This window comes from Solanum lycopersicum, chromosome 4, assembly GCF_036512215.1.
Source record: "Solanum lycopersicum chromosome 4, SLM_r2.1".
Lineage (NCBI taxonomy): Eukaryota > Viridiplantae > Streptophyta > Magnoliopsida > Solanales > Solanaceae > Solanum > Solanum lycopersicum.
The window spans coordinates 60,750,063-60,761,424 of record NC_090803.1 but is presented as its reverse complement, the minus strand read 5'-3'; the positions used below and the strand labels follow the sequence as shown (position 1 = coordinate 60,761,424).

At 33.6% G+C, this 11,362-nt stretch overlaps 2 protein-coding genes across 2 annotated transcripts; one reads left to right on the top strand and one right to left on the bottom strand.

The window, feature by feature from the left end:
• The first annotated feature begins 225 nt into the window (after window positions 1-225).
• Window positions 226-4,399, top strand: LOC101265015 (uncharacterized). Its single transcript, XM_069297300.1, has 10 exons — window positions 226-404; window positions 477-538; window positions 1,620-1,739; window positions 1,856-1,955; window positions 2,041-2,121; window positions 2,235-2,284; window positions 2,376-2,526; window positions 2,601-2,657; window positions 3,857-3,978; window positions 4,050-4,399. The coding sequence occupies exons 1-10, from the start codon at window positions 390-392 to the stop codon at window positions 4,252-4,254; spliced, it is 963 nt and encodes a 320-aa protein (XP_069153401.1). The 5' UTR covers window positions 226-389; the 3' UTR covers window positions 4,255-4,399.
• Window positions 4,400-5,508: 1,109 nt separating this feature from the next.
• Window positions 5,509-9,015, bottom strand: LOC101263503 (signal peptidase complex subunit 2). Its single transcript, XM_069297303.1, has 5 exons — window positions 8,812-9,015; window positions 8,570-8,721; window positions 7,873-7,954; window positions 5,852-5,994; window positions 5,509-5,746 (listed from the first exon to the last, which is right to left on the bottom strand). Exons 1-5 carry the CDS (start codon window positions 8,911-8,913, stop codon window positions 5,650-5,652), a joined length of 576 nt encoding a protein of 191 aa, XP_069153404.1. The 5' UTR covers window positions 8,914-9,015; the 3' UTR covers window positions 5,509-5,649.
• Window positions 9,016-11,362: the final 2,347 nt, after the last annotated feature.

The following is an 11,362-nucleotide window of genomic DNA, read 5'->3' as shown; positions in this document are numbered from 1 at the left end:
CTTTAATCTACTTTTAATTGTGACAATTTTCTTTTTTAGAGTCAAATTCCAAAAACTTTGACTAACACTTTATAATATATTTTTTCATTATATAATTTTTATACTTGCCTTTGGATTGTAACTAGTAATCCTTATAAAATAAATTAATTAATTTACAAAAAAATATAATCATAATTTTATTTACATCAAACTCATATAAATAAATATATATTGACTGATAGATTTGAGTATAGTTTATCAATACCGGCAGTGTTTACGTGGAGGAAGACAAGCCATGAAGCATAATAGGGAAATTTAAATGCTGAGAGAGAAGTCTTTATAAAGACGGAAACCCATTGCTGTAAAATTCAAATTTTGATTTTGCAGTGTCTGTAACTTCAATTCTCATCATGTTTATTGTCAAGGTAGACACGTTTTTTTCATTTCACTTTTTCTCTCTCTTACATTTGGTTTGATTTTTGCTGATCCAAATGCAGACATTGAGAGCTTCGGTATTTGGGCTTTATGGATATATGAATTTCACTAAATCTGCTTTTTCGTAAGTAATTTTAATTTTATGGGTTATTGATTTTCTAAGAGTGTATGATAATAGTACTGAACAGTGTTTGTTAGTCATGCTGGAAATAATTATCTTGAAATTATTTCGCGTTCATGATTTGATTTGGTGTATTAAATATAGTTTAGTCATCATTGCTTATGCATTAGTTAATAGTTATACCACCTAGTGAGTAGTGAATAGGGTGTATAACAAGGGATTAGATAATAGCGTGACTAATTCATGTTATTACATCGATTCTAATAACTGAGTTTTAAATTTGTTAATTAATGATATTTTTGGTACTATTTGAACAAAAGTTATTGAGTTCGGGGGCTTCTTACTCATCCCTTGCTTACAAAGCTAGATGTTGATTGAAGAGTAATCATCACTTAGATTTTGCTTATGAGTTGCAACATGGGTAGATTTGACTGTCTAATAATTTCTGATTATACAGTAGGATGATGACTAATTTGTTACTGGTTTCTGTTGTGTCTTTGGATATTGACTTTTGGCTAGGTAAATCAGGCTGATAATTCTTGTTTTTGTTTTTGCATTTGGTGAAGTGAAAATTTAAGTGGGAAATTTTCATTTGCCTAATGGTTTTGTTTGAGCAACTTGTTCTTGGAGGACTTAAAAAGGAAGTATGTCAAAAGGGCTTTTTTAATCTTTTGAGGCTTGGAATTTAATTCTGCATTTGAGGGTTGAGTCAAGTTCAATAAATGGATGGATGGATCTCAGATTAGCAAAAAATCTTGATTTGTTTTTGTGATCAAGTTACATTTTTCCCCCTTCTACTGAATGTATTTGAAAAGTGATAAGGAATTTAGTTACATCATGAGGTAGTATAAAAAAAAGGGTAGCCCTGTGCATGAAGCATCTCGCGTTCACTCAGAGTCAGGGGAGGGTCCAAACTCGAGGGTAGTGATGTAGGCAGCCTACCTTGTCAAAATGTCAATGGATGTTTCCACTGCTAAAACCCGTGACATATAGGTTTACACCGAGACAATTTTACTGTTGCTCCAAGTGTTCCCTTCAGTTTCAAGGATACGATAAGTTAATTTTTGGCAATAATTGAATTTAGGGAACATGCAAAGAATTTCAAGCCAGAAGATATGCAAGTTCAAATGGAAGGAAAGAATTGCATTGTCACAGGTGCAAATTCCGGCATAGGTTTCGCAACTGCTGAGGGTCTCGCTTCACGGTGCTTATCTTACCTTAAGTTCTTCTTTCTCAAAGAGTTGGCATTATGAGATCAAATTCAAGAACTATACTTTGTTCCAGGTATCACTAACAGCTATGTCTTTTGAATGTTTCAAGTGGGGCAACTGTCTACATGGTATGCCGTAATAAAGAGAGGGGAGAGGCTGCTCTTACCAAAATTCACTCAAACACGGGAAATAAAAATGTCTACTTGGAGGTAGTTCTTGCTTCTATTATCTAAATTGGTGTGAGACGATGTTCTAAAGTTTGGTTTATTGGTTACTTCTGTTTCGAATTGGCAGGTCTGTGATATCTCATCAGTCAATGATGTCAAATCCTTCACTTCCAGGTTTTGTTCTAAAGATGTGCCTGTACATGTCCTGGTATTATACCTTTTCTCATTTGTGAACATTTTCATTGGACACCATCTAATGATCTTCTTAGAAGATTGTGATTCTTCTTGACCAGTTAATTTTTTTCATATATATATGAAAAGGTTAATAATGCTGGCCTGCTTGAAGCTAATCGTGTCATCACACCAGAAGGGTAGGCAGGCTTATGTTTAATGCTTTCATAAAAACTCTCATTGTACAACTGGTCAACGGTTAATGATATCCTTTTATAATCTAAAAAACAGATATGAGCTGAGTTTTGCTACAAATGTTCTTGGAACTTACACCTTGACTGAGTTGATGTTGCCACTCCTCGAGAAGGCCGCACCTGATGCTCGTGTTATCACAGTTTCCTCGGGTGGAATGTACACATCTCCATTGACTACTGATTTACAGGTAGAAGGAATTTCTCAATTTCTTTATACCTTGATCTTGCTATAAAACTTATTATCTGATAAGCCATATTGCAGTTTAGTGGTGACACGTTTGATGGGGTGGTACAGTATGCTCGGAACAAGAGAATTCAGGTACAATAATAATGGTCTTGGAAAACGTACTTGTAAGAACATTGTTGTTGGAAAGTAATTTTGAATATTATAGAATCACCAAGTGTTAGTGTCAATGCATTTAGTAAGTGCGAGTCTAGAAGACTCTATTGGCACCTATAAAAACCTCCCTTATTATGTTGTTATTTTAGAGTGAAGTGTTTTTAATGATAAAGGTGAGCTTAATGTCAATTTCCCTCTTCCACCCTCTTTTTCCATCTTATGATACTATGAAGAACCTGCCTTATATTTGAGTGTTTCCTCCATTAAGCTATTTGCTATGAAGTCCGCGTAAAAATTATTCCAAAATTTTGCTTGTCGTTTTCTGTTTCTTATTGAGTTATAGATCCAACAGAAACAAGTGATATTCCTCCCCTATTTTTAACATAAAGGTTTGCTCCTTGATATATTGATATATAAATATCATTCTTGGCGTAAAGTACTGGTTCATTACAATTGGCATGAGGTTATTGCATCTCTTAAGAGTATATTTTGCTATAAAATATTTGAAGTTTCATCAAAGAAGTTTGTTGAAGTTCCATGAACAATCTCCCTCCAGAATCTCCTATTTATAAAGAAATGTGTTGTTATTCAGTCCCTTCTTTTTTAAAAAACAAGAAAGAAGCTAGGAACTTTCTCTAGAATGTAAGATTCAAAGGTTGGAAGGTTTTCTTCGTTCTTTTTTCCAGATACTTCTATGTGATTTCAGTATCTTTTTTCATGTTTAAATTCTGTGCTTGAGGTATGAAGTCACATAGTGCATTTTTATCCTTCTTGCTAGGACATTAAATCCTTCAGCGCGAGTTAATATTCGTCAACAAAATAGGGAGTAATCCTTTCTGACATTTTACAGCAGAACAGCTTTAGAGTTCTTCCACTCATTTTGTTTCAGAACTCAGTAAAAAGGTTTACTACTTGGTCATAGACTCATGAGTCTACAAAACATTTGTCCGTCCTTTACATTTTGTATGTCGTTTTCTTCGTATTTGGGTAGTATCGATAAGCAGGATGTACAGACATGTAATGATCCTCCAATCAACAACTGTATATCAGGAAAGTTTTGTTTATATATCTTGCTTATTTGCTCCCCATCTAAACTACAACTCTCTCTACTTGAACGAAACCATGTCATGTTCATCAAAGCTGCCTTCAACTCAATGGATGTATATCTTTCATTTCAGATTGCACTGACAGAAAAATGGGCTGAAAAGTACAAGGATAAAGGTGTTAATTTCTACTCCATGCATCCAGGGTGGGCCGAGACGCCTGGGGTAGCCAAGAGTTTGCCAGATTTTTCTAAATCGTAAGTTATCGTCTTGATACATGATCCTTGCTTTAATAATTGTCATGATATCTGAAATTTATGTTTTATAGGTTTGAAGGAAAACTTAGAAGTAGTGAGGAAGGTGCAGATACAGTTATCTGGTTGGCATTACAACCAAAAGAGAAGTTGGTTCCTGGGGCATTTTACTTTGACAGAGCTGAAGCACCAAAACATCTGCCATTAACAGGCACCAAGAACTCTCATTCTGTCATAGACTCCATAGTTGAGAAACTTAGGTCTTTTGCTGGCTTATAAGGAGGATATTAGAAAAGTTAGTTGGACGGATACCTTTTAATAAGTAATTACTGATTTTAGCGGTACTTTTCATTTATTACTATGGAAAAAGGGACGGATTTAATCCCGAACTTTAATAAAAGGTACATATATACCCTCCGTTGTACTATGCGTACATATATACCCCTACTGTCCGATTAGTGGTACAAATATAACTTTGTCACTAACGAACCCATATTTTATTACACGTGTCATCCTATTATACTACATGTGTCATGAACTCAACAGGCTTCCTCAACATCTAACTTCTGTAGCTGAAGATCTAACGGCATTTATGCGCATTCTGAGTTCATCAAAGGATTCACTGAAGAAAATTCTATTTAGTGGAGAGTTTGATGAGTATCCTAATGAAAAAGAAATACACTCTGCAGCTAGAATTGTTGAAATGCTTAACCAATACTCTAATCCTGACTAGTTATAGTAAGTTCATGGAGATTATGAATGATCATGGGAATTGTTCCATGATAAACCTTGAAGGGGTAGGAGTAATCGACGTTGGTGCAGCAGGCTTTTGATTTGAAGATGATAGATAATGATGGCCTATTGGAAAATTGTGCTAATGGATTCTATGGCCTTACTCAGCATTCGAAACATGATTAACAAAGGAGATGGAAAACGAGATCATACAGGATGTGATGGCACTACATGGTGGTGGAATTGAAAGAATGCTTAATGAGTCGCCTGAGAAACGCAATAGGCTCAAAAAGAGTGTCAAGGAATCCAAAGATGGGCCAAGGATAATAATATTATACATGCAACAGGACAACAGAAATCCCTATTTGTCCCACACCGTTTGTGGAGGTTCTCTAATCTTTGTTTTAATTTTATTGTCTGCTGTTTTTGTGCATCTGGACTGCAAGACGACGTGAATGGGTCAAGGTTCACTCATTGGGTGGGCCAGGACCCAGGAAAGTCCCCGGGCCATCTCTGCAGAGATGCAGGTTCGGTAACGAACGAGCTTCACGGGCTCTAGGAGTTTAAGCCCACTGGGCCTGGGCTGAGACAAGGTGGAGCCTACAACTCCTGCTCGGGAGCGATATTGGCCAGTTCGACAGTGATTCACGTGGCCCACTGGGCTTAACTGAACGGGGCTTATGATCTTGCAGTCTTCTCCTTTTTTTGGCGCCTGCCTAGTGCATCACAAAAATGCTCTACTTTTCTAAAATTAATTTAATGATCAACAAGGCTAAAATATTTTGCAGTTGGATCAAAATATAAAACTATGATGAAAATTGGATTAAATTTTCTTCAACAATGATATAGATGATATTAATCCAGTAAGTCATAAACCGATGTTTTCAATCTCATTGGCTATCCATGCCATCCACATTCCTATCAAAATGTTTGAAATTGAATCTATTTGCTCTTTTTGTGTTCCTTAGCATAATTGTTAACTAAGGCTTCAACATCTTTCCAGAATAGGCCCTCAACTAGAACTCCATCTTTGGCAAACCTGCAAAAACATATCTCTCTCGTCAGAAGCAAGTCATTCAGTTTATGAAATCCCACATGTACTATATATTTTCCTCTTTCAAAAGGATGAGAGGGAGAAAGAGACCATTTTGTGACGCTCTTGGTAAATTCAACTTTTGGCCTCGCGGAAATGGACTTGGGATCAGCACTTTCTACTGTAAGTGTGTACATGTCGGAGAATCTAGGCAGCTTTGATGAGACAACCAAGCCAGTGCTGTTAAAAGATCCCTGTCATAAACAAACCAAAGCTCATTAAGTCTTATGTGAATCTGGAGCAATAAGACGGTACTCCCTTCATCACACTTCTAATTAGTGCTTGAAGAAAGGAATAAAGTACTCAAGTAACCATCCAACCCGTCCAAGTAAATATGAGTTGGATAATGATTTATTAAAAACGGGTCAAATATTGATCATGTCCATATAACGGCTGAAAATGGGTATTTAATGGGTTGGGTTTAGATTCACCCATTTACATGTGTGTTACTTGGCACTCCTGTCATTAGTTGTTGAGTCTAAAACAACACCACAATAAACCACCTTCTAACAAATAAACATATTTTTTATAGTATTGGAGACTTGTTCATACCCCATCACAAGGTAAAGAGACTCCTATTTGTAACACTTGTTCATACACCAACACAGGGCAAACGGACTCCTATTTATAGGTGCAAGTATTCTTCCATAGAATAAATAAATAAATATGCAATGATGTAATAAAGTTGTGAGAGGATGATATCTGAGTTGTTGGATAGACATTTGCTCTTTAGAGGGGTAAAGGTGGGTTGATCATGGAATAGCAATTTTTATAGAAGCTGTGGCCACATTACCATCATATGCAATTACTATTAACATTTTTTATATTAAAATGCATATTCTCCACCCCACACTAATTTTATATTAAAAATAAGTTCACCCATTGAAGGAGATTTTATGCATAATGAAGGTGTACGTTGAATTGAACAACCACTTAGTAAAACAAAAAAGTTTACCACCAGAGACAATAGTGGTCTCACACTTGAACTAATTGCATATGGGAAATAAAGTATCAATGCTTCCACATAATAATCAACATGTTGACTAAGCATTATCAGTTAGCACATTACAACCTCGTGTTACCCAATTTCCCAGGTGCTTTTTAGAATAACTCTATACCCTTAAGAGGAACTTTATTGGCTAAAACAAATATCATGAGTGCTCCCGTAACTCCAACAACCCACTCATTCTTTTTATAACCAACACCCACTCGTACTAGCTCCAAGTTTTCATTAAGAGTTCTAATACTCAATATCCACAGATCTTGCGATTACACCATAGAGGGGGATAAAATAATAAGTATAATAGAGTATATCAAAACAGGTCATCATATGATTTGTTTTCCCAATTGAATTTGGTTATCAAAATCCAAACCGGGTTTCCTCATATATGAATGTATACGCTTTAGCCCACCCCTTGATGTGCTTCAAAATCTTTCTCTTGCTAAGTCCTTAGGCCGTTTTTAACAATAATATTAAGCTTCAAGCTAACTACAGTTGAATCATCACTAATCCAGAAGTAAATTCTAGACTTGTCCCCTCCAAAATATAACAGCACAACATTGTATTTAGTTCTTGAGTCCAAAAGCTCCACCACAAATAAACAACTCTTTTTTGTACTTAATACACTAGAAGACTATCCACCAACCAATGATCACCTGTTCCCACAACTTTATCATCCACTAAATTCTTATTTATTGTATGGAAAAACTCCAACACCTCTAAATAGAAGTCTTTTTGTAGTATGCATCAAAATGTGGTGCAGTTAGAAAACTAGTGGTCGAGAGTTAATAGTTATAACGGATTATTCACCACTTTGATTCGGATCTTTAAACCCTATTATAGTCAGATTTTTCTATTAAATTTTCTTTGTAGATAAATCACTGTTCCAGTTCTATTCGAAATGTCACTTTCAGCAAAGAACTATCCAATGTCTTGATGAAGTTGATTAACCTTAAGTTGATAATCAGTTTTCATGATAATAACTTATCCATTAGTGTTTATAATATTGGCTAGCATGTTGAATTTCACAAACATAATGATGCAGAAAAAGACATGTTGACGGATCACTAACCTCCGGAGGATAGGTGAACAAAATAGCATTCTTTTCCTTTGTGTGGATAATCAGCTGTAATATCACATTAAACAAGATATACGTGCCATAGTCAAGGATATGACAAAGTTGGAGAAAAGGTTTCACGTACTAAAAGTATTAGATCTCTCAAGGGCAATAAACATCCATCAATTAAACTCCCAGTACATACCTTTTCAACTATCATACATCAAATACAACTAAACCTATAAACTTGCGGCCTTCAAAATTTATCACTTGCATTCTTCTCAGCCATAGACTCTTACGGTATCAAGTATTCAGATCCAAAATTCAACCCTCTAATCATGACTATTAAATTGTGACTACTCATGAGAATGCTAAAGGACTTGTTCATCTTGATTCCAAACTCCCAGTTTAGTTTTATAATAAAAAGGCAATAACTGAATAAACCAAACAGTATTTACAATGAAAATAGAACAGATGCAGGCACTGAAAAATAAAATAGCTATCAAACAAGAAATTGTTTCTTTTTTTCATTTCAAATTTCCAACTCTCCCTCAGTGATAATCTTTTCTGATAAAAAATACACAGTTATGCCTCAATTCGAAATCAAACATGGCAGATTATATAAACCCCTATATCCTCCATCCAGATCCGTTTCATTCTAATACTCAGTTATCATCCCAACAAAAATCAAAATGAAAATTCAAAAGGATATAACACAATGCATCCAATGAGAAAATCGCGATTAGCAGGAAAATCCTTCTTGTAGAACTGAGCAACAAGAGCAATTGCGATTATGATTGAACCAATCAATAACCTGATGTTACTCAATCTCACATCTTCTGGGTATCCTTTGCTTGTAACAATCTATAGATCATATAATGAAGAAAAACAAAAAAAATCAACACACAAAATTAAGTCAAATTCAATTCAAATCTAGGGTAAAAACTGAGGTACCTCAGTGACAGACTCATCCAGAAGGCTCTTGATAGAGTGATGATCCAAAAGATTGGCCTTCTTAGGGTTTTTCTTGACCGGTATTTGAGTGGTGGAATCCATTTTCTCCGATTTCGCTTATGAGATTTTCACTAGGGTTTGTCTGAAAATTGGTACAAAAAGAGCTATTGTTAGTCAGAGGGAAATGAGAAATGACGATAGATGAAATTACAAAAAAGTACTTGGGGATGCTACTTGCATGTGACGTGTATCTGGGGTCATTTACGTCAATAACAATTGTGAATGTAAAGTTCCTTTTTAAAATTTGGACACTTAATAGTACGTAGTACTCCCCTCCGTTTCAAAAAGATTTGACTAGTTTGATTTGGAACGGAATTTAAGAAAAAGGAAGAAGATTTTTTTTTTGTGGTTCTAATTTAAAGTTATGCCAAATGTATTATAAATATCTTTTAATTTTGTGGTCTTAAACATGTCACGTGAAAAGTTAAAATTAAAATGTTGTCAAAAAAGGAAATGAATCATTCTTTTTTAAACAGACTAAAAAGGAAATAGGATCATTTTTTTTAAATGGAGAGAGTAGTATACGTGTCCGTGCTACATGGATGATTTAAAATACGGAAAAGGATCAAAATTACCCTTAAACTATATGAAATAGATCACTTATACTCTCCATTATATTTTGGGATAAAAAAATACCCCCGTTGTTACCCTAGAAAACCACAAACACCCTCAAGAGTTAACACCCCAATTTTTTAGTGACGTGGCATGCCACGTGGGACTAATCCCTCCACCTAAGCGTTGTCAACTAATATTCACTACAAAAGAACTTGATCTTTGGTGGAGACAGAGTTGCCAAAAAATCTCAAAATATTGTCACTAGAGGTTATGAGTAATTTTTAGTGACGACTAAGACTCCAACAACCATTTGCTAGTAAAACCTATTTTTTCAACCAAAAAAACGATAATTAATTTTCGATTGCAACCTAATTTTCTAAAATAAATAACTTGCAATATCAATATTAAAAACACCCAATATTATAATGAAAAATCATGAAAATTACTTTTCGATTCACATCTCCTACTATATAATGCATCATTGTACATTTTATACATTTATATGTAACATAAAAATAAAATATACGGTGCCTTAAAACTCCTACTTAATCGATATCATTTTTGTTTTTTTAAAAACAATGAAGAAAGAAACACAAAATTAGAATTTAATGTTAAAAACTTTTAGTAAAGATTTTTTGGGATTTTGTGGCGATTACTGTCGCCGCTAAAGGTATAGTTCTTTTGTAGTGAATCCTAGTTAGCAATGCTTAGGTGGAAGGATTAGTCCCACATGGCTTGCCAAGTCAATAAAAATATGGGGTGTTAAATCTTGAGGGTATATGTGGTCTCTTAAGATAATACCAAAGACATTTTTATCCAAAAATATAACAAAGGGTATAAATGGTCTATTTTTACATAGTTCAGAGGACCCTTTTCAATTTAAAATATAATAATTTTATAATTAAAAATAACTAATAAAATATATAATGTAATTAATAATATATTTAATTTATTATAATACCAATATAATAATACAAATCATTTTATATATATATATATATATATATATATATATATATATATCTTTGATTTCAAATTTTAAAACTTAAAAATTGAAATAAAAAGTTATGGTATATTTTAAAGGTCAAATCCATCAATGATCCCCTAAAGTTGGCATCAAGTTTTTAAAATTATTCTCCTACTTCATTGAAGATTCTTTGAATTATTGATTCAAAATTTTGAGAAGATACATCATATTGATTCTTTCAATTTAGTATTTCTACTAGATACATAAAATAAGAAAGTTTTGCCCATAAAATTTTAGCTTTGAGTTGATACAATATTGTTTGGTAATAATTATGTATCATATACATTTAGTATGAAATTCGAATTTACATATCATGGCTAAAAAGTTAGTGCATTAGGTTGATGTTAGTGTGCACGCACGTGATATACGTTTTACGTAAATTTTTTCTTGATAGAAGCTAACTTAAGAGAAACACTAAAAATAAGTCAAACACCCTTTTATCCCTTATATTACAGCGATCTAGATAGTGTTAGATAGAGGTGAATTCAAAATTTAGAGTTAGTAACTAAGTTCGCCTTAGTACATATAACGTGAGTATTATTTAGGTAAAAAACTACTCAAAATACCTTTTGTATTTGCAAATGTAAAAATATAGCAACAGAATACTACTTGGCTAAGATGAGATGCAAGCATGTAATTTATCAGGTGCACAAAATAAATATTATATTTAAATTAATAATAGGATACGATTATAATAAAGATCAAAACAAGGTGTTAAATCATAGTTACTTACCTTAATAAAGAAAAATTAGAGTTGAAAGTAGACTTATATTTATTATTTCCTTATTAAATAACTAATTGCTCAACGATTTGAAAAAAATAATCTAATAATTAACATAATCACAACTCTTTCCTAAAAAAAGTTTCCATAAATATTTTTGGTTATAGAAATTAGAAATTAGAAACCGT

Bases quoted from the DNA above. Each gene is read 5' to 3' on its own strand.
- LOC101265015 (XM_069297300.1), top strand. The intron at 1,956-2,040 runs GTAGTTCTTGCT...TCGAATTGGCAG, and splicing joins ATAAAAATGTCTACTTGGAG to GTCTGTGATATCTCATCAGT. The intron at 3,979-4,049 runs GTAAGTTATCGT...TATGTTTTATAG, and splicing joins TTGCCAGATTTTTCTAAATC to GTTTGAAGGAAAACTTAGAA.
- LOC101263503 (XM_069297303.1), bottom strand. From the start codon at position 8,913: ATGGATTCCACCACTCAAATACCGGTCAAGAAAAACCCTAAGAAGGCC. The intron at 5,995-7,872 runs GTTAGTGATCCG...TGTTTATGACAG, and splicing joins TGTTCACCTATCCTCCGGAG to GGATCTTTTAACAGCACTGG. The intron at 5,747-5,851 runs GTCTCTTTCTCC...ATGTTTTTGCAG, and splicing joins ACCAAGAGCGTCACAAAATG to GTTTGCCAAAGATGGAGTTC.